Raw genomic sequence first — 25289 nt, 5'->3', positions numbered from 1 at the left:
GGCGCGCCCGCCTCGCCCCGCCCCTCCCCGCCCGCGCGACGCCCCGCCCAGCCCGACCGCTAGTCCCACCCCCGCGGCGGGCGCGCGGGCCGCCGCCCACTCCCATTGGCCGCACCGGCCGCCCGTCGGCGCTGTCCGCTGGCGGGTTAGGTTGTGAGGTGCTGTCGCTCGGTCGCGGCGGCTGCGGTTGGCGGCGGCGGCGGCGGCGGCAGTGGCGGTGGCGGCGCGGGTGGAGGGCGCCCGGGCGGGACCAGCGGCCGAAGGGGACCGGCGCTCGGAGGCGGCCGAGGCGGACCGCCGGCCCGGGGGCCGAGCGCCGAGGGCCGGGCGGGCGCGGCCGGGGCGGCTCGGGACCAGGGCCGGGCCGGCCGGGGGGCGGCGGCGGGGGCGGCCGGCGAGCGGCCGGAGCCGGGACGATGACTCTGGAGTCCATGATGGCGTGTTGCCTGAGCGATGAGGTGAAGGAGTCCAAGCGGATCAACGCCGAGATCGAGAAGCAGCTGCGGCGGGACAAGCGCGACGCCCGGCGCGAGCTCAAGCTGCTGCTGCTCGGTGAGTGGGGCCGGGGCCTGCGGGGTCCCGGCCGGCTATGCGCGTGCCGGCGGGCGGGCGGGCGGGGCGGCCCTGCGTGCTCTCTAGGGCGGGGTCGACCCCCGAGGGGTCAGCGCCTACCCACCTGTGCTGTCCACTGCATGGCCCGGGTCTGGGGTCGGCCCCTACCTTCCTGTGCTGTCCGCTGCGGGCCCAGGTCTGGGGTCAGCGCCTACCCACCTGTGCTTTCTGCTGCGGGCCCGGGTCTGGGGTCATCGCCAGGCCACCTGTGCTGTCCGCTGCGATCCCGGATCTGGGGTCAGTGCCTATTCACCTGTGCTGTCTGCTATGGGCCGGGTCTGGGGTCAGCGCCTACCTACCTGTGCTTTCTGCTGCGGGTCCGGGCCTGGCGTCAGTGCCTACCCACCTGTGCTGTCTGCTGCAGGGCCCGAGTCTGGGGTCAGATCCTGCTTACCTGTGCTGTCCATCTCTGGGCCACCCCATCCCTGTCACATGTGCTGTCTAGTTGAGCCCCTGACGTCAGAGGGGGCTGCCTCTGCCTCTCTTGTCCACATCAATGCCCTGGACCCTCGGAGTGTGCCTGTGCCAGCGCTGCCCATGGCAGGTCCCCAGTCCCTGCAGGGCCAGCCCCTGCCTCAGCTGCCCAGCTGGGGTCCCTTGGGCCCTTTGGGATCAGTTCTGTCTTGGCTGTCCACCTCCAGTCCCTTCAGGGACAGCTTCTGCTTCCAGGTCCGGCCCCCAGAACCCTCGAGGGTCTGTCCTCTGCTCCTTCTCATGAGACCAGCCCCCTCCCTGCACTGGGCTGGCCCCTGTCCCTACCCCGCCAGGTGTGCCCCCTGGCTGACCCTAGCATCTGTTTGGGACCAGACCTTTGGGCTGTAATCCATCAGACGCACCCTTGCTTCCTGGGATCCCTTCTCGACTCTTCCCACCAGGTGGAGCCCTGTTCCCTGCACACAGGGCCTGTCCCCCTCCACACACACACACCACCATCCCCTCCCCTTTTCCCTCAGGTGGGTCCCCCACCTCCCTTCCCTCTGCTGGGAAGACCTGTATCCCTTCCTTTCCCAGTGGAGTATAGCCCGTGGGGGAGAAGACAGCCTTTCCTCTCTTCTTGGGGCCAGGGTGGGTGGAGCCCTGAAGGAACCTGGGCAGCTTTTCAGAACTGGCCGACTCCTTGACCCCTCTCCTTAGTCCTGGTGGGAGCCTAGGTCCTCCTCCCCATCCTGAGGGAGACCCCTCTCCCAGTCTCCGTCTTCCCACGGCTCACCTGTTGCAGGGAGCTGGTTGGCCTGGCGGTTGGCACAGTGTTGTCACCCCAAATAAGGGCTGTTGGAGGACTTACCTCCGCAGTCAAAGGTAAGAAGTGGCACCTGCGAGGACAGCATGGTGCCAGCTGGCTTTTGCCAGTAGAGCTATACTTTATTCAGAGGTTTGGGAGTTACGGCACGTTAATGTCACCAGGCAGAGGGCCTTACTTGGGGGCTGCGTGAGCTTCCGCCTGCCCTGGGCGCACCCAGGCTCTGAACTGACCTGGGGTTCCAGGATGTGGGTTGGCGGCCTATGCTCCTGCACCCTTGCTGGGCATGGGCCGAGGAGCCTGGCAGCGGATCAGAGTGTGTCCAGGGTCAGGACGGGGCGTCTGCACCCGCCCAGGAAGCTGTTAAGTCCTAGGCACGGGGGCAGATAGGAAGATGAGCGCTTGCAAGTCCAAGGTGAAGGTTAATGACCCCAGGAGGGCAGCTGTAAATGCGGGGCAGAAGTCCAGGGAACGTGCTGCGAGGGGTGGGGTGGGGGGTGGGGATGCTGAACAGCAGCCCCGCCCACTCGACACCAAGAGCACCCCAGGTCCTGACAACCACAGACGTCCCTGGTCGTGGCCCCGTGGCCCCGAAGAGCAGGGTCACCCCCGTTTGTGTTATTGGAATCAGCTCTGCACTGTGTCAGTACACAGAGTACAGTGTATGTGACAGAGCCGGTGGTGATCGGTGTAGGTTGTTTTGTCACGTGTCTGGATGCTTAAAAAGTGACTGTTCTTGTTTGTATGGTCCAAAGCCACATATATGCTTGCACTCAACACTCAGTATGTCTGCGAATGTGGGTGATGATTCAGTTTGGTTGGTCTCGTTACTCCTGGCTGCGTCCTTGTGGACAGTCTTCTGTGGTGGGGATCAGGTGACCCCCCAGGTGGGGGGGACACTGCAGAGGGTAGACCAAGGTCGCCATGGCTCAGCGTCGCTCTCCTGCTTTGCAAGAGAGACCCCACGCCCAGGTAGAAGCTCCTGGCGGGGATCCCGGGCAGGCTGGCCAGCTTTCACTTCCTGGGACCCCTCTTGGGGCAAGTTCGGAGACCCATGGAAGAGACCCCTTAGGGCAGGTTTCTGCTTCTCAGAGCAGGTTTCCCTAGAGAGCTGAGGCCTGCCACGGGAAGCGCCGCTCTGGGAGCTGAGCAACAGAGCGGCTCAGGGATTTCTAAATAAAGCAGGGCGGTCAGTTCCACAGGCTTCCTGTCCGGCCGGCGGCGGTGGAAAGGCCCGGAATCCGGCCTGGGGTGTGGTGGCCCCAGCGGGAAGGGTGTGCCTGCCCCGCTTTGAGGCACGAGTGGAACGTGGCCGTGGCAGTTGGCGGTGGCCTTGTGTGTCCTCCATGGACCCCGAGAGCTGGACGCCTCTGGGCCACCCCTTGTGGCCCTCTCTCACAACCCACCCCAGAGTGTGTCTTAGGGCCTTAAGAGCTAGGTAGGCGCCGTCCCTGGAGGTGCAGGAGCCTGGACCCATGTTCAGGACGCCTCTCCCTCTGTGCCCTGTGTGCTGCGTGGGAGGGAGGCACTCTCCCTTCCCAGGGCCCCCAGGCTGTCTCCAGGCTTGTCCCTGGGCCCTGACTCCTGTACACAGACACGTCCCAGTCTCCAGGAGCCTCGGCTGAGCTGCTGAGAGCCCCGAGGAAGTGCTCCACTTGGATGTTTAACCACAGGAGGTTTCACTTTCTGATTTTTGTGGTGGAGCCCTGCTCCCTGCAGGTCGTGGTCACTGCTGCTCCGGAGCTGGGGGCTGGGCGTTTGGAAGCGGCTGCAGTGGGGACCCCTGGCAGGAGGGAGGGGCGCCCACTTGTCCCTCCTCTGCCCCACACAGTCTTGGGGGCAAAGTCCAGCCCTAGGTGGGTGGGTCTGGTCTGGGCTGAGCCTGGACGCGTGTGCAGAGCCCAGGGCAGTGGTGTGTCTGGTCCCCGCAGGGCTCCTCTCCTATTAGGACAGGGAGCCATGGGCCTGTTGGCCTGGTGTCCGTGGTGGGACACCATGGTGTCCGGGGCGTCTCCGTGAGCTTTGGGGGTGCCCACGTGCAGGGGTATTTTTCTGGTGGAACTCCAGCTACTCAGCACTGGGACCCCGGCCTCAGGCTTGCCAGCTGCAGGAGTTTGTGCCCCCATGCCCCGGCCCCTCTGTCTCCCAGGTGTCCACGGCCTCTCCTCTGCAGGGCACCTGGCCAGTCGCTGCCAAGGTGTCCCCATTGTTCCCCTCATGACGTGCCCCCTCTAGGCGCCGCCACCCCTCAGCCAGCACAGAGCCCTGCAAGCCTCTGAGACGTTTGCTGGGTGACTCTGCTCAATTGAACACAGTTCCTCCAGGCAGGTGGAATGGGGATGACTGGGCGCCCCAACTTGGACGTCCTCACATCTCTCCTGTGTGTGAGGCTTCCTGCTCAGAGGCCTGTTGCCAGTGCCGGTGGCCCTCTGCTCCGGGGCATGGACAGACGGTGACTCAGGACAGCCCACAGTTCCCACCTGCCTGAGGCCTCCTGCGAGCGGGCGTGGAGGGCCTCCTGCCGTAGCGCTGTCTGTGGGGGTGAAGGCTGTGATGCCTGCGCGGTGCTTGGTGCACAGTGGTGCTCAGCCAGTGCTCGGTGCTGTCTCCTTACCGGATGCTTTGCCCAAGTTCCCCTGGGAGGGGGTTCTGGTCCCTGGTGCATCCTGAGCCTCCATTTCTCTTCTGTGAAAAGACAGCGTCCCACTGATTCCAGGGCTATGGGTGACATGGGTCAGGTGGAGTGATATGTCAGATGGGAAGCACCCTCCTCACCCATTTCCATTCAGTGTTGCACTGGCCGGTGTCCCGCTGCCGCTATGCAGGCCTCCCTGTCCCTCAGTGAGGTCTCTGGAGCTTGGCCCTCAGAGCCAGGCCCTGTTCTGATCCCAGCCCCCACCATGGAGGTTTGCTCATGGACCTTGATCAGGCCCAGAGCTGGAAGGTCAGAGCCCTCACGGAGGCTGAGGAGGGGGAAGTTTGAATGGGAGGTGGGTCACCCCGTCTCTCCTGAGCCTCAAGTGGGTAGGCGGAGTGGGGGGACTCACAGCAGGTCTCCTGACTCCTGAGAGTCAGACTTCAGGGAGGGCTGCTTTGGGACCCAGCATGTTGGGGGGAGTAGGGCTGGCCCGGAGGGGTCTGGTGTCCTGCGCCTGGAGCCACCTGGACAGGACAAGGCTCTGCCGGCTTAGCAGCCACTGTGAGGAAGTCAGATAAAGGGGTGAGTCCCGAGGCCCATCCCATGTCCTCCCTCTGGCCCTTGTCTGCCTCGAACCCGCTGCTGTGGTGTCTTCAAGGCCCTGCGAGTGTCCCCCTGGTGCTCCTGCATTCTCTCACTTCCCTGGGTGGCCGGCACACGGACCATGGGGAGACAGACAGACATGAAGTCGGAAGCCCTGAGCCTGCTGAGGTCTGACAGTTACCAGCCGTGTGACCTCAGTGAAGCTGCGTGACCTCTGTGTGCCTCAGCCTGCTCACCTGTCCAGTAGGAGGTGGGGTGATAGACCTACCAGTGAATGAATGAATGAAGAGGCCAGTGGGGTCAAGGGGAGCGTGCAGGCACTGTCCTCGACTACATATACGAGGAGTCTGCGCTTTCTTTGTCCTGGCATTCGATTGGAGTCCTTCTTTGATCTTAGACCTGTTGACACAGGATTTCTGGTTGTGTCTTCAGGAGCCCAGATATCCGGTGGTGTTCTCACCAGGGCTTCTGGGCTCCTGTGGTCCTGGGCTTCCTGGCTTCACTGCCCATGTCCAGGGGTGAGGGACAGGCACCTGAACCCCAGCTTCTGACGCTGATATTCTCTTGCTGGATGGTGGCCACCTGCTGCACACCAGAGGCCCCGGGGATGAGGTCAGCCCAGCACCTCCCTTCTGCCCTCCAAGTCGCGGCCCTGCCCCCAGCTTTCCCATATCAGAGTGGCGGCTGCGGGCTCAGACCCACTTCCTCTTAACCTGAGGTCTTACATCTTGGCCGACCTGGCAGGCAGACTGTGGCTTTCTACCTCCCTCGTAGGACTGGCTGCTCTTCTTCCTCTTCTCCAGGCACTCTTGCCTGGGCGGCTGGTGATGCCGCTGAGCGCCCAGAGCTCTGGGCCCGCTGCATCAGGCTCACCCTGTCAGGCCCCACAGCCAGGACCTCCCTCGCCTGGGCTGACATGTTCTTGGTGTAACCACTGGGGATGCAGAGGACCCGGGGCGGGGTCGGGGGTTGGGGGGGGCGTGTGACAGAGCCGAGACCGTGGGTGGGGCCAATTTTTTTTGGTTCATTCAGGGAAAATTTGTGTGGTGCCTTCTGTGGGCCAGGCCTGGGCTGGGGCCTGGGGTGCAGGGCTGCAGGCAGACCCCCGCTTTCAGGGAGCCGACTTGAGCTGGTGGGATGTTGGGGGTACTGGAGTGCTTCTTGGAAAACATGAATTGGGGTTTCTGTGCAGAGCTGGGGCAGTGTTTGGGCGGGGGGGTGCCTGATGGGTGGTCAAGTCCTCATGCAAGGTCGGGCCTGTCCTGCTGGCGGGGCCAGGGACCCACAGACACAAGCCTGGGGTCTGAGCATGGCCAGGACGGGAGGGCTGTGGCCGTGGGTGCCCTGTGCGTCCCCTGTGCGGGGGTGGGGCTGGAACGAGGCCAGCACAGGTTCTCTACGGTCTTGCTTGTGGGGCCTTGCTCTTCCCCCTGCAGGCAGCCACTGAAGGGTTTTGAGCTGAAGGACACAAGTGACCAGATCTTCTGGAGGGACTGACGAAGAGCTGGGGTGAGCTGGAGCTGCCTGGGACCCCTGGGCATCAGCCACAGCAGACGGGTCCAGCTGTGAGGGCCAGGCAGGCCTTGTGCCCAGAGACTTCTCTGCGCAGATAGACATTGGGTCGGGTGCACTGGGGCCTGGCTGTTGGCAGCACGTGGGCTGAGTTGGCTCAGGAGATGGGCATCTGGAGGGGACACCCAGACCCTTTCCTCTCCCCCCATCCTGGGCACAGTTGTGGCCAAGCTCAGGCCTGTGGGCTTCTGTCCCTCGCGCCGCTGTCTTGCTTTGGAGGCTCCCGCAGAGGCTGGCCCCGAGCACGGCTGACACAACCCTTCACTGGTGGGGCCTTGGGGGCCTGGCCTCTGTGGCCACCACCTCCCCCCGCCCCTCACCTTTCTCTGTTCTTCCTGGCAAAGTGACACTGCCTGGACGGGGTCACTGACCATCCCACATCGCTCTCTGTTCCCGGAGTGTCCCTTTTGCTGTGTTCCACCTGGTTTAATTGAGATGCGCCCTGAGCTGTGTGGTGTAAGGGGGGGCACATGAAGACTTGGCGCAGGCACTGTGACATGATCGCCAGTCGAGGCCGTCTCACCCTGTCGCCTCACCAGTGCCTTTTGCTCCTGGCCTGGATCACGACTGTCTTCACAGCGGCTCCTCTGCGCTGGCAGGCTTTGGGCCACGTGCCTTGTCCAGGACCCCCGTGTCTCCAGGGTTGATTGTGTTTCCAGCTTCCTTGGGGTCCATCTTCCGTTTCTCCATTGGGGCGTGTCCCGCGGGCGGTGTCTGTGTGGGGCCCTCGGCCGTCCCCGTTGTTCCTGGCCACTCTCTGGCCTGCATTCAGGGCTCCTTAGTGGTCACTCCCTGCCCGTGGTACCTGGTTGTGGGTGCAGGCCATGTGCTGGTGTGTGTGACCCTTGGTGCTTGGCACTGCCCTTGGGGGGCGCTGTGGGGGCTGCCCACCCCTTTGGCGCCGGTTCTGAGGATGCTGGCTGTGTCTGCCTTGGGGGCAGCTCTCTGTGGTCTCCTGGCGCCCTCGCACTCACGTGGCTTACTTGCCTGTCCTGCAATTGAGGGGGCTCCACACCAGGGGCCCCCCTCTCCACCTCTGCTGAACTGCGGCCTTCAGGGCTTGGGCTTGAGTGGCCACCGTCTGGTGTTTCCAGTGAGAAACCCTTCCAGACGACCAACAGGGCATGTGTCTTTTTACAGTAGGATTTTATCAGAACCAGTGGTTCTTACCCTGGCGATCCTGCCCCCAGAGGACCTTGGGCCCTGTTGGGGAGCATCCATGGTGGTTTCACTGAGGGTGGGGGCATCAAGAGGGTGGGGGCAAGGAGACTGCTCCACAGCCCATAGAACCTGCGATGAGCCCGATGGCAGCAGTGTTGGGACGACCCTGGTCCAGGGGAGACAGCGCTGGACGTGTACTCCTGTGTGCCACCACCTCCTGCCCATCCCCACCCTACCCTGTGCAGTGAGGGTTCATGGAGCTCTCAGGGAGGTGTGGGGTCATCCCCTCCTGTTCCAGAACTGGGGGGCCTTCGTGGGAATGGGCGACTGGCCCTGGTTGGTGTTGTGCAGAGATAGGAAGGGAAAGGGTGGCATAGGGGTAGTCACCACTTGGTGACAGAACCAGAGTTGGGTTTGTTTATTACAAACCCAAGGACCGAGGGCCTTGATGGATATTCTAGAAGGGGCGGCCGCCTGAGGCTCCTGCTTTGTCCAGCTTGAGACTCGGGTCTTCCCAGGGGACCTCCTGCAGTCAGTTATTCAAACACAGGTGGAGGGCCTCCTGCTGCAGGACAGTGTGGTCACTGCAGGGCGCTCAGAACCTGTCTCTTCTCCAGGAACCACCCCTGGGCAAGGAGGCGGGCAGCAGATACCCGAGAGAGACCCCCGCAGGCACGGTGATAGGTCCCAGTGCAGGGGGGCTCCTGCCCCCTGCCCATGGTGCAGGTGACTGTGAGCTCCACAGTGTGTGGGGAGCATGCAGCCCAGGCCCCTGAGTTGGGGTGGGGGGTGCAGGCCACTCAGACAGGGTGAGGAGGATGAGCCTGGGCAGGTGGGCAGGTGGGTGAGTCTGGGGATTCTGAGTCCCCAAAAGGGGGCCCTGGGCCTTCAGTCCATGGGTGAGTGGGACCCGCATTTGTTATCACGTAGGGATTGAGGCTCTTGCCTGGAGAAACCCAGGGACAGGGGAGCCTGGTGGGCTGATGTCTATGGGGTCACACAGAGTCGAACACTACTGAAGTGACTTAGCAGCAGCAGCAGCAGCAGGGATTGAGGCGGTGCATCCTTAGGATGTAGAGTTCTCTCCTGCTGTGCAGTAAAATCACCCTGTAACTTAGTAGCTGAAAACTGTAGGCAGGTTCTGAGGAGAGGGTTCGGGCATGGCCCCTCACGTGGCTCCTGTCTATGTGGGCCCCTGCGGAGCTACCCCCAGCCCCTGAGAGAGTCCCAGAGAGACCAGGGAGCCCCTCACGTGGCTCCTGTCTATGTGGGCCCCCGCAGAGCTACCCCCAGCCCCTGAGAGAGTCCCAGAGAGACCAGGGAGCCCCTCACATGGCTCCTGTCTATGTGGGCCCCTGCGGAGCTACCCCCAGCCCCTGAGAGAGTCCCAGAGACCAGGATGCGCCTCACGTGGCTCCTGTCTATGTGGGCCCCTGAGGAGTTATCCCCGGCCCCTGAGAGAGTCCCAGAGAGACCAGGGAGCCCAGTGCCTTCTCTGACTGTCTCGAAGTGCCAGGCTGTCCTTGGTCTGGTTCTGTGGCTTGGAAAGGGGGATCAGGCTCCAGCTCTGCCTGGGAGACATCACAGAGATTCCTGGACACATTGAAATGTAAAATTGCTCTGGCTGTATTTGGGGGTGAATGAAAGTGGGGAGATGGATTTGCTGCTTAGAGGTGACAGGGCAGTGAGGGGAGCGCTGGTGCTTGTGGGGCCGGGTGGGTGGCGCCGGCACCCCGCACACTGGGTGAGGAGGGGGAGGACAAAGAGGCCCCTGGGGCCCCATTCAGGGGGGTTGCAGCTGACTCTGATCCCCAGATCTCGGAGCTAGAGCCTTTTCGTGCCCCTCCCTGAGGTGCACAAATGCCAAACTCAGGCCCCGAAGGAAAGCTCTTCTGGTTGGAAGTCGTGGAAGAGGAGCAGCTAGGGATTGGTGGGACGCTGCCAGGCAAGGGTGCTTGGGACCTGGGAGTGAACCTGCAGCCACCCTCAGTTAAGCAGGTGGTGGCCTCTGGGAGAGGCACTTCACTGTTCCAGCGTTTGGTTCCTTGGCTGCGACCGGAGTTGAATTCAGACCCCAGTCGCTGCAGGTGCAGCTGCCGCCCCCCTCCTGTCCCTGCCCACATTGCTGTCCTGACCTCCTCGGAGGCTCAGCTCCCTGGCTCCCGTGTAGACGTGGGTGTGCAGGGGAGGACGCCTGATTCTAGGGGCAGCAGTGGGCCGGGCCAGGCGTGTCCCCGCCTCGACCGCACTTGGGTGGGGCTCCCCATGGGCGGGCACAGGGAACACAGGGCTGGGGTCTCACTGGGCCATTTGCAGGCACGGGCGAGAGCGGGAAGAGCACGTTCATCAAGCAGATGCGCATCATCCACGGGGCGGGCTACTCAGAGGAGGACAAGCGGGGCTTCACCAAACTGGTGTACCAGAACATCTTCACCGCCATGCAGGCCATGATCCGCGCCATGGAAACCCTGAAGATCCTCTACAAGTACGAGCAGAACAAGGTGAGGCCGGCGCCGCTGCACGTCCTGCGGCAGTTGACAGCCTGTCCTGCAGGCCTTCCACGTGCTGAGTCGGGCCCACTGGGACCCCAGAGAGTGGCACTTCCTCTTACTTTCTTTTGTAACAGCTTTACTGAGAACACTTACGTATGAAGTCACCCACTTAAAGTGTGCATTTCACTCATTTTTAACATACTCATGGTGTGGTGCAACCATCATCTCTAATTCCAAAACATTCTTATCATACCAGAAAGACACCGTGTCCCCATCAGCAGTCACCTCCCCATCCTCCTGCCCCAGCCCTTGACAACCAGGAACCCACTCTCTGTGTCTGTGGATTGACCTGTTCTGGACGTTTCCCATCGGTGGGGTCACACCCTGTGTATCGTTGTGTGAATGCTTTTCTCACTGAGCGTCATGTTCTCAGGGTCCATCCACATGGTAGTGAGTGTCAGGGCTTCTCTTTGTGGCTGAGTCATCTCTGTGTGTGGAGGGACCACAGTTGTTTATTCATCAGCCATCGAGGGACATGAGCTCTTGCGGACATGCCCCTGGGACATTCGTGAGCAAGTTTCTGTTGGTGTGCGCATCCTCGTTCTCCTGGGTGTGTCCCCAGCAGTGGAGTGTGCAGTCCAGGGTCCCTGTTGGTCTGCACTCTGGAGCAGCTGCCCGTCTGCTGTCCGAGTGGTGTTCTCCTAGTTGTGCATCACAGTGGGCTCTTGCTGGCCACCTCCCTTGGCTTTCCTTTTGTAGATCTGTTTTCAGGGGCTCCTCATTCAACCCCAGGAGTTGCCCAGGCTGACAGTGGCACCAGAGTCCACATATGTCTTATAGGGTTTATTTACGTTAATCCCTTCACTTTGAGGCTTCAGACAGCTAGTTCACCAGATATTGGCATCTTCCTGTCTTGACTGCTGTCATCAGGGACCCTAGAAGCCCAGTGATGGGTTGGGGGCCTGGCTGGCCTGGCTGTGGGGCCAAGTGTGGGGATCTGCTGGAGGCTCTTGCCCTCTGATTTGTAAGATCGCTTCCACTTGAGGCCCCTCCAAGTCCACCTTTGATCATGAAGTTCAGCAGAGTCTGGAACAGGGATCAGCAGATAGAGGCCTGTCTCTGTAAATGGCAGCTTTCTCTGCACAGGCCACGCCTGCTCGCTTACCTGTCATCCATGGCAGGGACAGTGTGGCTGTAGGAACAGACCTCTGGTCCCTGATCTCCGTGCATCCAGAGTCAGGCAGGTTTTCTGGGGCTGGAGTTGCTTCTCCAAGCCCAGGCTGAGAAGTGGGAGGGGCTGAAGGACATGGCTGTAGGGGGAACTGGAGGCTGGGTACCACAACTGGTAGGGCAAGGGTTTGGGTTCCAGAGCCCAGGCTGGGGCCTCCTCACTCCCTGTTTGGAGTCCACCCCACTGTGTCTCCTCCCCAGTCGCTCAGCTGAGTGTGACTGGACCACCGTGAGCACAGGGCTGGGGGGGGGGGGGCGGTTCTCCCGAGAGCCTTCCGCCCCATGTTGTGTGCACACCAGTGTGTACATGTGTGTGTGGTGTACACACGTGTGGCTCTCTGGGCAGCGGTTCTTGAGAAGCGGGTCTTCAAGCCCTGTGCTCCAGGGTCTGTGTGGAGGCTCCATCCTGGAGGCGTGAGTCATCAGGCCACTTTGATGAACCCAGCCTCCCCTCTGTGGTGGGTGGCTCTGGCCCCCAGTCCCGTCCCAGCTGCACACACAGTACCTAGCCCTTCAGAGACCCTGAGGGTTTCCAGAGCCCTATGCCTGGAAACGGGGCAGATTCTTCCCAGGTCAGAGCAGCTCTCTGTCCTTGGTTTCCTCTCCTGTGACCTGGGAACATGGGAGCTCTATGGTGTTTGTTCCTCCGTCCTGTTCAGAGCCTACTGTCCCCTCCTTTGGGGCACCTGGGCACTGAGGCATGTGGCATTCCTGCTCCTGGGAGCCGCTTCTGTCCTGAGTTTTGCTTTGGGGACCTGGCCCTGGGGAGCAGTCACTGCCTGTCACTTTGCTCTGATTTGTGTTCATGGGAAATGGAAGTCAATGGTTCTGAGTTGGTCACTGGCACTGTGTGTCGCCCCTGCTTACCCCTCCCCCTGCAGGCCAACGCTCTCCTGATCCGGGAGGTGGACGTGGAGAAGGTGACGACCTTTGAGCACCGGTACGTGAGCGCCATCAAGACCCTGTGGAACGACCCCGGCATCCAGGAGTGCTATGACCGCCGGCGCGAGTACCAGCTCTCGGACTCCGCCAAGTAGTGAGTGGGGCCGGGGCGTGCTGGGGGCCGGGGAGGGGACGTGGGGGTGTGGGTGAGGGGGGTGTGAGTCCCAGCTCTCAGACCTCACCAGGTAGTGAGTGGGGCCGGGGCGTGCTGGGGGCCGGGGAGGGGGGGTGGGAGTGTGGGTGGGGGGTGTGAGTCCCAGCTCTCAGACCTCACCAAGCAGTGAGTGGGGCTAGGGCAGTGCCTGGGGCCAGGGGAGGGGAGTGGACAAGGTGCTGGGTGACGCCGTCTGCACACTGCTCTTCAGCTGGGACGTGGACAACTCACCCAGGGAGGCAAGCATCTGCGAGGGTTTCTGTTGTCTCTGCCCCTTTTGCTGTGTAGCTAAAACTGTTCCAAAGGAATAGGTCTGGCTTTGAAAAACTACCCCTCCAGCCCACAGTCTCTCTTGGAACCCCTGCTCCATCCCCAGCCCTGATAGCTGGCCCCCAGAGCCGACGGGGCTCTATCCCATGCCTTCCCTGCAGCCTCATTTTGTCCCTGTCCATTCTTGTCCCAGGTACTTGGGCTACTTCAGCCCCTCCCAGCCACTCAGAGGCCCAGGGCAGTGGGGAGGGACCCCAGGGGTGGCGGGAGGCCCCTCACAGCCGGCCTGAGCCCACCCCCTACTGTGCTGCAGCTACCTGACGGACGTGGACCGCATTGCCACCTCAGGCTACCTGCCCACCCAGCAGGATGTGCTGCGGGTGCGCGTACCCACCACCGGCATCATCGAGTACCCCTTCGACCTGGAGAACATCATCTTCAGGTGCCCGGGCCCCGGGGGGCACTAGCAAGGGGGTTGTTATCTGGGGCTGTCCCCAGATTTCCCAGGGAGCTAGGGCCTCACGGCATTGCACGGAGGTGGCCTGGGGAGCATGGCTTCAGACGGAGGAGGATGCGGGTCCCTGCAGGTGGTTGGGGGTCTGGAATCCGGGCCAGAGCAGGGGTGCTCTGGGCAGTGTAGTGACCTGAAGGCCCCTCAGCAACCCTGTCCTGCAGGCCGTGCGGCCAGAGTGGACTCAGGGCTGTCCCTGAGGACAGGCCCTGCCACTCCATGAGACCATAGCTTGTCCAGAGCTGCCAAGCGGCAAAGCCAAGGATGTCTCCTGGGACGGCCATAAAATGGGCACATGATGACCACAGATGGGCAACTTAAACCGTAGAAGTGCGTCCTCTCCTGGCTCTGCAGACCAGCTGTCTGGAGTCCAGGTGGCAGCAGGGCTGGGCCCCCCGAGGGCCTGGGCATCATCTCTCCCATCCCTGCTGGCTCTGGTGGTGCTGGCTGCCCGCGGCATTCCCTGGCTCACAGCCACATCGCTGTCTCCCTGTTGTCATCATGTGGCTCCTCCCGTGTCTGTGCCCACATTTCCCTCTTACGGTGACACCACCAGTCCCTGGGTTCAGGGCCTTGCTTTGGGGTGACTATGTCCTCACCGGTGATGCCTGCAGGGACCACATTCCCAGATGAGGCTGTACAACTGTAACCAGGGCCCAGGCTCCAGGTGGGGGTCTGCTCTGGCTGTGAGCCCTCCCTGCCCGCCCCCGCCTCACAGGGTCCCCTCTGCTGGGCGAGCCCACCCAGGTGGGGGCCCAGAGACAATGCTGCTGGCAGATGCTGCCCTGCGCCGGGAAGTGCCAGCTGACTAGGTCAGGTTAGCCTTGAGGTGCCCTCTGGCTGGAGACCCAACTCTGCCCCCTGGGACCCTACTGCTCAGGTGAAGGCTCCTGGGACAGGGAGAGAGCCTGGGGGCCCCCTGCCTGCCCCCCTCACCCTTTTTCACCCATCAGAGCCCCTGATGATTCCCTCAGGCCCTCAGAAGTTATAGGCATCACCCCACCCATGCCTGAGGGTACATTTTCTGGTGAGAGTTCAGCATTTTTGTCTCTTTCAGATTCTTGATAGAGTCTGGGCTGGCAGAGGTCCGCAGGGCACAGACGGGGCCTGGCTGAGCCTCCTCCCAAACCCCACATCCCGGGTGTCCCTCACGCCGCCTCATTTTGGCCCCCACCCAGCACCTGCTGTGCCCTTTGTCTGGAGCTGCCCCCGCGGTCCTTCCCCACCTTCTCAGGCCGCTGTCCTTATAACTGTCTACTTTAAAAGTAGTGTTCCTCGTCATAGAAAACTTAAGAAACTCAAAAGTAGGAAGAGAGACCTGTCACCAGTCACAGCATGTCCCCATCCCCTCGCCCCGCCTCAACCCTTGCCTTCGCCCCGCCCCGCTGGTATCAGCATCAGTGTCCCTGAGCCTCCGCAGAGAAGCAGCAGACTGGCTCTTGCTGTGGCTGGGAATTCCAGTGTTTGATGGTCTCTGCTGCCTGTGATAGATGACTGAGGGATGGGCTCCGATGCCATCAGGGGGTCCTCGTGGCCCTGGCTGATGCAGCCATCCTGAGGGAGGCAGGGTTTGCTGCGGGGGGCAGTGTCTTCTGCAACCCAGTACTGAGCCTGTGTTCCCCGCTGTGCAGGATGGTGGATGTGGGGGGCCAGAGGTCCGAGCGGAGGAAGTGGATTCACTGCTTTGAGAACGTGACGTCCATCATGTTCCTTGTGGCCCTTAGTGAGTACGACCAAGTGCTGGTGGAGTCGGACAATGAGGTGAGGCCTGCACTGAGCCTGGTGATGGGGGCCACAGGCCCTTTTGGGGGGCCTGATGCCAACCTACCACCCTTCCCGCAGAACCGCATGGAGGAGAGCAAGGCACTGTTCCGGACCATCGTCACCTACCCCTGGTTCCAGAACTCATCCGTTATCCTCTTCCTCAACAAGAAGGACCTGCTGGAGGACAAGATCCTCCACTCCCACCTGGTGGACTACTTCCCAGAGTTCGACGGTGAGGCGCCGCGCCGGCCATCCCTCACCCTCTCTGGGCCTAGGTGTCTTGGTCTGTGGGGCAGGGAGGGTGCTTCCAGAGGCCGTAGGGAGGCCGCAGCACAGTTAGTGTGGCTAAGCTTTGCGGGTGCCTACTGGGACCCTGGAGGGTGGGAGACCTTGGTGTCCCCCAGGGAAGTGTCATCTGTGGGAGGGGGTGCCCTGCGGTCACCGCTCCCTGGTGTGTCCCCTCCCTCCCCAGGCCTGGGCACTGGGAGGTGGGGGGCACTGGAGATGCAGGTGAACCCGGGACCGTCCCCATCTCCCACCTGGAGATCCCTGGAGGTCTGGGGAGTGGGCAGGGCTCCGCCACTCCCACGTTGGCCGGTGGTGGGGAAGGAAGGAGCGTCACCGATGTCCCAGGACATGTCCCCTGAGATGCTGCCTATGGAGCCAGGAGGCCGGGCGGGGCCAGAAGTGGGGGCTCCGGGCGGGGGTGGGCGGTGGGTGAGCACAGGAAGCTCTGGGGGGTGGGGTGGGGTGGGGGCCAGGGATGGAGCTGGAGGTGCGTTATTGACACATGCCCCAGCGTGGGGTGTGCTGTGGGCCGAATCCACAGAGGTGAGGTGGGGAGAGGAGGCGGGTGGAGATGAGTGAGGGGTTAGGTGAGGAGGGCTGACCCCAGGCCAGGACAGGGACCTCTTCCCAGAGCCTCCCCCACCCTGCTCACCCTGCCCCGCCCCGCCCCTACCAGGCCCCCAGCGGGACGCGCAGGCCGCCCGGGAGTTCATCCTGAAGATGTTCGTGGACCTAAACCCCGACAGCGACAAGATCATCTACTCTCACTTCACCTGCGCCACTGACACAGAGAACATCCGTTTCGTCTTCGCCGCTGTCAAGGATACCATCCTGCAGCTCAACCTGAAGGAGTACAACCTGGTGTGACCGGGACTCCGCCAGCCGCCCGCCGGTCGCCAGCCGCCCCACGAGTCGGGGTTTCATATTTTTAAACAAATGGTTTTTATTTCACAGTTATCAGGGGACGTACACCTCTCTTCCTACACACCTCGTGCACCTTCTCGTCTTTGTCAGTGGCAGAGGCCGCCTTTTTCTGGCCTTGACTTGTGGCTTGCTTTTTTCTAAAAAAAAAAAAAACAAAAGGAAAAATAAAAAAAAAAAAGAGAACCCACAGCAGACAGGCAGAGAGGAGACCCGGCACCAGCGGCGCCGGGTCACAGGACACAGCCGGTTTCCCCTTGATCTCGGAGCCGCGGAGACGCAGTGGTTGGGCTTCTCTTTCTTCCCGTGTTAAGTTATTGACACCCTCACCACAGTCGCTGTGTTTCTGCGCCGGACTCCAAGAAGTGGGGGTGGGTGGCGCCCCCCGCTGCCCGCCCTGGGAAGTGCCTAACCATTTCTTTTTTTTTTTTTTTTTTTTGAGGAAACAAAACTGCAGCCCAGGGCCTCTGGCAGTCCTGCCTTGGGTGGGAGCCCGGGGGTGGGAGCCCAGGTGCGTCAGGTTCTCTGGGCAGGGTTGGGGGGAGGGGGCCTTCCAGCACCTGTGCTCCCCTGGGAGTGCTCCTGGGCTCCAACACCAACCCCGACACCGAGGGATCCACAGGGACCCAGAGTGGCTCTATTTTGTTGTATTTTGTAGCCATTTCGGGAACAGTGGGTGTGCGGTGGGGACTTTTTCAGAATCTTCTCAGGTCTGTCCCCGGGAGGCAGAGAGAGAGGGAGGGTCGCCCTGGCAGGTCCATGGCCGTTGGGGCGGTGGCCACCGCCCTGCACGTTGCCCAGAACCAAGACCTCAGGCTTGTGGCAGCCGGAGTTGTGCCCTCGGCCTGGTCACGGCCACGGCCAGGCACAGAGGCACCTCCCAGAGGGCCTGAGGGTCGGTTTCTGGGGGAAGGCATGGACCAAGGGCTGCGGTGGTTGGTTTTGTGTGCTTGGCTTCTTGCACCAAGGTGCGGAGAGTGGCCCACTGGTGGGGCTCACACCTGCCCAGCGCACCTGTGCCCTAAACCTGAGCACTGGGGCGGCCCTGGATCCCTGCAGAGAAATGATGGGAGAAGGCAAACCAGCTCCACCCCCACCGCTGCAGCCCACCCCCACCCCACCCCTGCATTCCTGATTGGCGGACCCGGAGTGGGGTGGGGGGCACACTTCCTGGCCTGTTCTCCCCTGGTGTCTTCACCGGAAGGGTCCTCTTTTGTGCCATGTGTCCACGTGTGGGGTTTGTACCCTAGCCCTGATGTGTACCTGGGGGACTGGTGGTGCTGCTGGCAGTGGGCTCCCGCGGTCCCACATCACACAGGGAACTGGGTCGGGCTCTCGAGGGGGAGGCGGGGTGGGCGACGTGCACCCAGAGTATTAACTTCCCGACAGGTCAGCGTGCCAATATCCCAGGGCAGGCCCGGCCCCGCAGTGCCAAACCTCCCCGTCTGGCCTGCTAGGACCCCGCCAACTTGGCTCCACCTCGGCGCCGGGAGAACGGGGTGGCAGGGTTCAGGCCCTCCTCGCCCCCAGTGTGAACTTCACCTCTGCGGCGCATCCTGAGTGCCAGCTCCCACCCCTACCGTGTCACATCACCCAGCAGAACTGCCCTCCGAGTGCCAACGCCCCAGTGGCGTGAGGAGCCCTGCGGCCGGCGGGGGCGACCTCGCCTGCTTGTATATTAAACAATCCTGATTTCAGACAATTTAAACCTTAATCTATTTAAAAAAGAATATTATATAAAGATGCTGTTTTTAAACCTTTTGTCATTTGAAATGCATGTATCTTCCGTGCGGGCTGAGGGGCGGGTGGTCAGCTCAGTGCCGGCCTCGCGGGGCTGCTGGAGCCACCCATGTCCAGGCAGTGAGTCCGCACTGGGGCCCTGACCCCTTAATCCAGAGAGAGCTGGTGGAAGTTGACTTTTCATACCTTTCTCCTAAAATGAATTCTGTTTTAAATTGGAATAAATTTTGTTCCTAAACACGTGGCCCCCCTCTGGCTTATTTCCTGTTGCTGGCTGAGGGCGGGGGCAGCAGAGGAGCCCTGAGGTCCCCAGGGTGTCACCGGCTCCCATGTGGCTGGGAGGGGTCTTTTCGCCTTCAGGTTGGGGTCTCAGCTCAGGGGAACCACAGCCTGGCTGCCTGGGGTGTGCCTCCTTCCCTGGGCCCAACTGGCCATTCACTGTTACGGATGCTCTTGGAAATATGTGCCCCTCCCCTAACCCAGTTGTGTAAACCAAGATGTTGGACCAGTAATCTTCCTATCTCTCAGTCTTTTTTGCTTTAAAAATTAAAAAAATACATATATTGTGGTAAATACACATACAATTTAGCATCTTTACAACTTTTTAAATCAGATTTTATTTGTGTTCCAATGGGTCATTAGCAATAGGTCTTGTTATGAGGTCAGTTAGTGCATGCATGCCCAGGGTGTTCAACTCTGCAACCCTGTGGACTGTAGCCCACCAGGCTCCTCTGTCCATGGGATTTTCCAGGCAAGAATACTGGAGTGGGTTGCCATTTCCTCCTCTAGGGGATCTTCCTGACCCAGGGATTGAAACTGCATCTCCTGTATTGGCAGGCAGATTCTTTACTACCAAGCTACCTGGGAAGCCCCTCTTCACCATTTTTAAATGCACAATTCAGTGACATTGATTTCATTCACCATGTTGTGCAACCACCAGCACTAATGGTCTCCAAAACCTTTTTATCACTTTAAACAGAAAGTCTGTCCCTGTTAAGCAATAACTCCCCACCTCTTCCCCAGCCCCAGGCCCCCTACCACCATATTTTCTATGGAGTCTATCTATAGGGATCTCCTGTGAGTGGAATCAGACTTTGTCCTTCTGTGTATAGCTTCTCTCACTGAACATCATGTCCTCCAGGTTCATTCATGATGTAGCAGGTGTCAGAACCTCCTTCCTTTTTAAGGCTGAATCATTCCAATGCTGTGGATGGACCACACTGTGTTTACCCATCATCTGTCAGTGGACACTAGGCATACTTCCGCCTTCTGACTGCCATGAATCATGCCTCTGGGAGCACCGGTGTGCAGGCACCTCTTCGAGACGGCTTTCCATTTTACTGGGTATAAAGAGAAGTGGAACTGCTGGGTCACACTGTGATGCTATAGTCAACCATTTGAGGAACCACCAGACTGTTTCCACAGCAGCTACCTTATTTTCATGTTCCCACCAGCCGTTCACCCGGTTCCCACTTCTCCACATGGTCCTCCAGTTTTATTTACTCACTCATCAGTGGAATGGAAATGCCCTGAAGACCTGTGTGTGCCAGGCACTGTCCTAGGCACTGCATATACAGGGAGGAGAACAGCATTTATCACCACGACTCAATCTGAACTAACAGCCGGAAAAGAGGCATGGGGAGCAACAGTGGCCGTTTCAGACAGGCTGTTCAGGAAAGGCCTCTCTGAGACGGTGGCATATGAATAACATGCTGGAAGATGTGAAGGGATCTGCGCTGGGCTTAGTTGCTCAGTTGTGTCCGACTCTTTGCGACCCCATGGACTGTAACCCGCCAGTATCCTCTGTCCATGGGATTCTCCAGGCCAGAATACTGGAGTGGGATGCCACGTCCTTCTCCAGGGGATCTTCCCAACCCCGGGATTGAACCCAGGTCTCCCACATTACAGGTGGATTCTTTACCGTCTGAGCCACCAGGGAAGCCCCAGAATACTGGAGTATTCCTTTTCCAGGGGAAAAGCCTATCCCTTTTCCAGGGGAACTTCCTGACCCAGGAATCGAGGGAGGTGGGGACCCTGGAGGGCTGTGGGCAGAGGGGCGGGGCCTGACTCAGTGCTCAGGCGCGCCCTCTGGTGGCTATTGCGCGGAGGAGAGACTGAGGGGATGAGGGCGGAACCCGGAACTCGGATGGAGGGGACCGCTCTAGACCAGGCAGCACCTGATGGAGGCAGAGGAAAGGAGTGGGATTTGGGAGGTGGGGGCGGAGAGGGGGCCCGCAAGACGCTGCCGGCGCACCTGGCTGTCATGCCTTCCTCCGCCGGCAGGTGCCGCTCGCCGGCTTTCCGCGCCCGCCAGCCCGCCACCTGCGGGCACCAACGCGCACCTGCCGGGAATGTTCTCTCCGCATCCCCGTTCCAACATGAAAACTGAGCAACTGAGCCCTTGCCCTGACGGCAGGCGGTGCCCCTGGACCCGGGCACTAGCCACGACCCGGTGCAAAGTGAAAACGCAGGGTCCTTACAATACCAGGAGGCTTTCAAGACGGAAAACCTTTGGACCACCCACCTACGCAGGTGGCCAGGGAGGGGTTCCGGGTGCTTTGGCTGTGGTGAATCCCGCTGCGGTGGACTTGGGTGAGAACCTGGTGCAGACCCTGCTTTGGCTACATCCGCAGAAGTGGAATCAAATCTGTGATTCATCAGCTAATAAAGGGAGAGGGCGGGCCTTTGTAGCCCAGGCTTGGGACAACGCTGGTGGGGGAGGTGTGTGTGGCCAACGCAATGGCCAGGGAGAGACCCCGCTGTCGTCTCCCGTCACCTGAGGAGCACCAGGAACTTTGAAGCTATGTAAACACCCTATTCCTCATTAAACAGAAAGGACTTATTTTTAAGATTTTTTCTCGTGGAGGGGGGGATGCGGACCATTTTAAAAATCTTTATAGTATTTGTTACAATATTGCTTCTGTTTTCTGTTTTTTGGCCAGGAGGCATGTGGGATCTTAGCTCCCCAGCCAAGGATCAAACCTGCACCCCCTCCACTGGAACGCAAAATCTTGACCACTGGACTTCTAGAAAAGGACATTTTTAATATTGAACAAATAACACTTGAAGGGAGTGGCTCATTTCTAAAGAAAGAAGAGACTATGCATTTGTAGCATTAGTACACAGTATTATTAGTATTATTGATCCCCATACATCTACAATTCTTCCATGATACTTAAAGCAAATGGAAACTCTTATTGGTCACTATGATGATTTGAATAAAGATAGCTTTATAAAAACCTAACAATGCTGAGATAAAGTATTCAATTATCAGAGTACTCTATGGAAATAAAAAGTCACCTAGAAAAAAAAAAAAAAGAAAGGAGAAACTTTTGGGTGAGATACATTTAGATCTAGAAAAACTCACCAGAAGGAGCGGGGGTGTACACTGGTACATGCACTTTGGCAAGAGAAGTCATATCTGGGAATGTAAGCCAGGTGTAAGCTGGCAGGTCCACAACTGGGCATTTATTTACAGAGAGTCATACATAGGTCTTCAGAAAGGCACACCCCAATGGCCACAGCCACCCCTCTCGTTACAGCCCCAAATGCCCATCGACACTAGAATAGATGACTAGCCCCTCATGGTGATGACAGTTAATAATACTGTATTGGGACTCCCCTGGGGGTCCAGTGGTTAAGAATCTGAGCTCCCAACACAGGGAGCATGTGTTCGATCCCTAGTCTGGGAACTAGATCCCATGTGCTGCACTGCAGCGTGGCCAAAAACCCACACAAAACTGTATTGTACTTTGAAAGTGGCTGAGAGAGTCGGTCTTAAAAGTTCTCATCACAAGAAGAATAACCACTCCATGTGCCAATGGATGCTAACTAGAGTTACTGTGGTGACCATTTCACAATATATACAAATGCAGAAGAATTATGTTGTACAGCTGAAGCACATGTTACATATCAATTATAGCTCACTTTAAAATATATATATAGAAAATGCTGACTAAAAGGATGTATACATGGATGATGGGATGTTCACCCAATGGTATAGTCTATAGAAGTAAGAATTAATGAATTTCAACCACAGGTAATCATATGATTTATGACACAAACAAAATGTTGAGTGATAGATAATTTGCAGAATGTTCAAAAATGACAGAAAAATAACACGAATTTTAGAGTCGCTTAATACGATTGTAAATAAAGAAAGCAGGGAAGTATAGAGGGACATTACAAAAGGGAATCACAAGACGATCAGCTCAGCAAGAGGACATAATAATCCTAAATGTGTCTGCATGAAATAGATGAAGCAAAATATGATACGGCTGAAAGGAAAAGCAGAGAAAGTCACAATTATACTTCCGAACTTCTACAGTCATCTCTTGGTGATCGGCAAAATAAGCAGACAGGATATTAGCAAGAATAGAGATCTAGACAATACCACCAACCAACCAGACACACAAATATGGTGAAATGATTTGGGGCAAAGATACAAATGCAGTTCAACAGAGAAAGGACTGTCTTTTCAGCAAATGGTGCTGGAAAAACGGGATATCCTATGCAAAAACAAACAAACAAACAAACAAAAAACCCTCTACCTAAACAAAAAGGAACACAAGATGGATCATAGGTCTAAATGTGAAATGTAAAACAATAAAACTCTTAGAAGAAAACAGAGAGCTTCTTGGGACTCCCCTGGTGATCCACTGGCTAAGACTCTGTGCTGCCAATGTAGGGTGCCCAGGTTTGAGCCTTAGTCAGGGAATTTGATTCCATATGCTGCAACTAAGAGTTCACATGCCACAACTAAAAATAGATTCAGTGTGCGCAATTAAGGCCTACGACAGCTGAATACATAAATAAATAAATAATAGGGCCCCTAAGTTTTGGACACGACTGAGCGACTGAACACACACACAGAAGAGAACTTCTTTGTGGCCTTGGGTCTGGCAAAAGGTTCTTAGTGACAGCAGTGAAAGCATGACCTGTGAAGGGGGAAAAACTGATAAACTGAGCATCATCGAAATGAAGCACAAAGGACGTAGCTAAGAGAAAGAAAAGCCAAACCACAAGATGAAAAAGAAATTTCAAACCCCACACCCCATAAAACGACTTGTATCCAGAATATATAAAGAATTCTCAAGACATAATAATAGGAAAACAAGCCCCCTGGCAAAATATTTGAACAGATGCTTCACCAAAAAAGATTCGTGGATGGCACGTAAGTACATGCAAAGATGTTCAACATCATTAGCTGATCAGGGAGATGCAGATTAAAATCCACAATGAGGTACCATTACATGCATCTTTGTTGTTCAGTCGCTCAGTCATGTCCGATTCTTTGTGACCCTATGGACTGCAACATGCCAGGCTTCCCTGTCCTTCACCATCTCCTGGAGCTTGCTCAAACTCATGTCCACTGAGACAGTGATGCCATTCAACCATCTCATCCTCTGTCATCCCCTTCTCCTCCTGCCTTCAATGTTTCCCAGCATCAGGGTCTTTTCTAATGAGTCAGCTCTTCGCATCAGGTGGCCAAAATATTGGAGCTTCAGTTTTAGCATCAGTCCTTCTAATGAATATTCAGGGTTGATTCCTTTAGGATTGACTGGTTTGATCTCCTTGCAGTTCAAGGGACTCTCAAGAGTCTTCTCCAACATCAGAGCTCAAAAGCATCAATTCTTTGGTATTCAGCTTTCTTTATGGTCCAACTCTCACATCCATATGTGGCTACTGGAAAAACCATAGCTTTGACTATATGGACCTTTGTTGGCAAAGTAATGTCTCCGCTTTTTAACACACTGTTGAGGTTGATCATAGCTTTTCTTCCAAGGAGCAAGGGTCTTTTAATTTTCTGGCTGCAATCACCATCTGTAGTGATTTTGGAGTCCAAGAAAATAAAGCATCTTAAAATGGCTAAAATAAAAAATAAAAAATAGGACAATACCCAGTGCTGATGAGGATGCAGAAAAACAGGAACTCTCAGGTGTTGGCAGTGGGGATGAAAAACAGCACAGCCACGCTGGAAAACCAGCCATTTCTTACAAAGTTACACATACAATTACCCTGTAACTCAAGCAGCCTGCTTCTAAGAATTTATCCTAAAGAAATAAACACTGATGATATTTATTTAATATGTTTATTGCAGCACTGTTCACGATTGCCCCAAACTGGGAGCAAGTCAGATGGCCCTCTACAGGTGAACGGATAAAGGGTGATGAGCCCACACAAAGGAGAAGTACTGGACAGTCCAAAGGAAAGGGTTCCTGACACACCCAACTGCACGGACAGGTCTCAGATGCTAAGTGAAAGAAGCCAATCTCAAAAGCTACACAATGTATGCTTCTGTTTATATGACATTCTCAAAAAGATTTTTACAAAAACAGGGACTTTCCCTGGTGGTCCAGTGGCTAAGACTCCGCGCTCCCAATGCAGGGAGCCTGGGTTTGATCCCTGGTCAGGGAACTAGATCCCACATTCTGGTACGGCCAAATAAATAAAAATAAATAAAAAGATTCAAAAAACCATAGCAATGAAAAGCAGATCCACGGTTTCCAGGGGTGAGGGCTGGGGTGAGTGTCTGGCTACAAAGCAGTATCTGGAGGAGGTTGTTCAGGTAGCAGAACCATGTTCTGTCAAGTGTACATTTGTTAAAACTTAGAACCCTACACCAAAGAAAGTGTCTACCAAGCCACATAAATTGAAAAAATGAAAAACGAAATAAATCTTATAACCAAAAAGTACCCCCCAAACACAGATGTACCATAGAAATCACTGTAGTGCTGATTACCTGGCCAGAGGAGGGGGTGGGAGGCTGTTCATGTAGGAAAGAGCATGTGGGGGTCCTCATGGGGCTGATGACACCCTGAATCTTGGCTGGGGTGGGGATCACATGGGTGTTGGTTTCACAGGAAATGATTAGGTTAATATATTTTGATGTTTTCTGTGTTTTCCATGTGTGTTTGCATTTAAAGAATTATTATTATTTATATTAATATTATTTGGCAGCCCTGTGGTATCTTAGTTCCCTAACCTGGGACCAAAACCCACCGTCCTCTGCTTTGGCAATGTGGAGTCTTAACCACTGAACTACCAGGGAAGTCCATATTTGTGTAGATGCACAGAGCTCACCTGTTTTTCCTACATCAACTAATAGGTGAAAGGTGTCCCACCGGGAAAGGAGAAAGCAACCTTTTCCT

At 57.6% G+C, this 25289-nt stretch overlaps 1 protein-coding gene across 2 annotated transcripts; it reads left to right on the top strand.

Moving 5' to 3' along the window:
• Positions 1-363: 363 nt before the first annotated feature.
• GNA11 (G protein subunit alpha 11) lies at positions 364-18376 on the top strand. Of its 2 annotated transcripts, XM_061150724.1 has the most exons (8): positions 414-552; positions 6530-6602; positions 10143-10327; positions 12430-12584; positions 13228-13356; positions 15057-15186; positions 15268-15421; positions 16154-18376. In XM_061150724.1, exons 3-8 carry the CDS (start codon positions 10181-10183, stop codon positions 16342-16344), a joined length of 906 nt encoding a protein of 301 aa, XP_061006707.1. In that variant the 5' UTR covers positions 414-552; positions 6530-6602; positions 10143-10180; the 3' UTR covers positions 16345-18376. The 2 variants fall into 2 exon arrangements, with proteins under 2 accessions (XP_061006706.1, XP_061006707.1); XM_061150723.1 differs by lacking the exon at positions 6530-6602 and having other exon boundaries at positions 364-552.
• The last annotated feature ends 6913 nt before the right edge of the window (positions 18377-25289 follow it).

Source organism: Dama dama, chromosome 9 (genome assembly GCF_033118175.1).
Source record: "Dama dama isolate Ldn47 chromosome 9, ASM3311817v1, whole genome shotgun sequence".
Classification (NCBI taxonomy): Eukaryota; Metazoa; Chordata; class Mammalia; order Artiodactyla; family Cervidae; genus Dama; species Dama dama.
The sequence above is the reverse complement of the archived record's forward strand: the minus strand, read 5'-3'. Positions and strand labels throughout refer to the sequence as shown.

Excerpts from the sequence above, each read along its gene's own strand:
- GNA11 (XM_061150723.1), top strand. The coding sequence starts at position 417 with ATGACTCTGGAGTCCATGATGGCGTGTTGCCTGAGCGATGAGGTGAAG. Across the intron at positions 15,187-15,267 it reads TGGTGGAGTCGGACAATGAG|AACCGCATGGAGGAGAGCAA; the intron begins GTGAGGCCTGCA and ends CCCTTCCCGCAG. Across the intron at positions 15,422-16,153 it reads CTACTTCCCAGAGTTCGACG|GCCCCCAGCGGGACGCGCAG; the intron begins GTGAGGCGCCGC and ends CGCCCCTACCAG.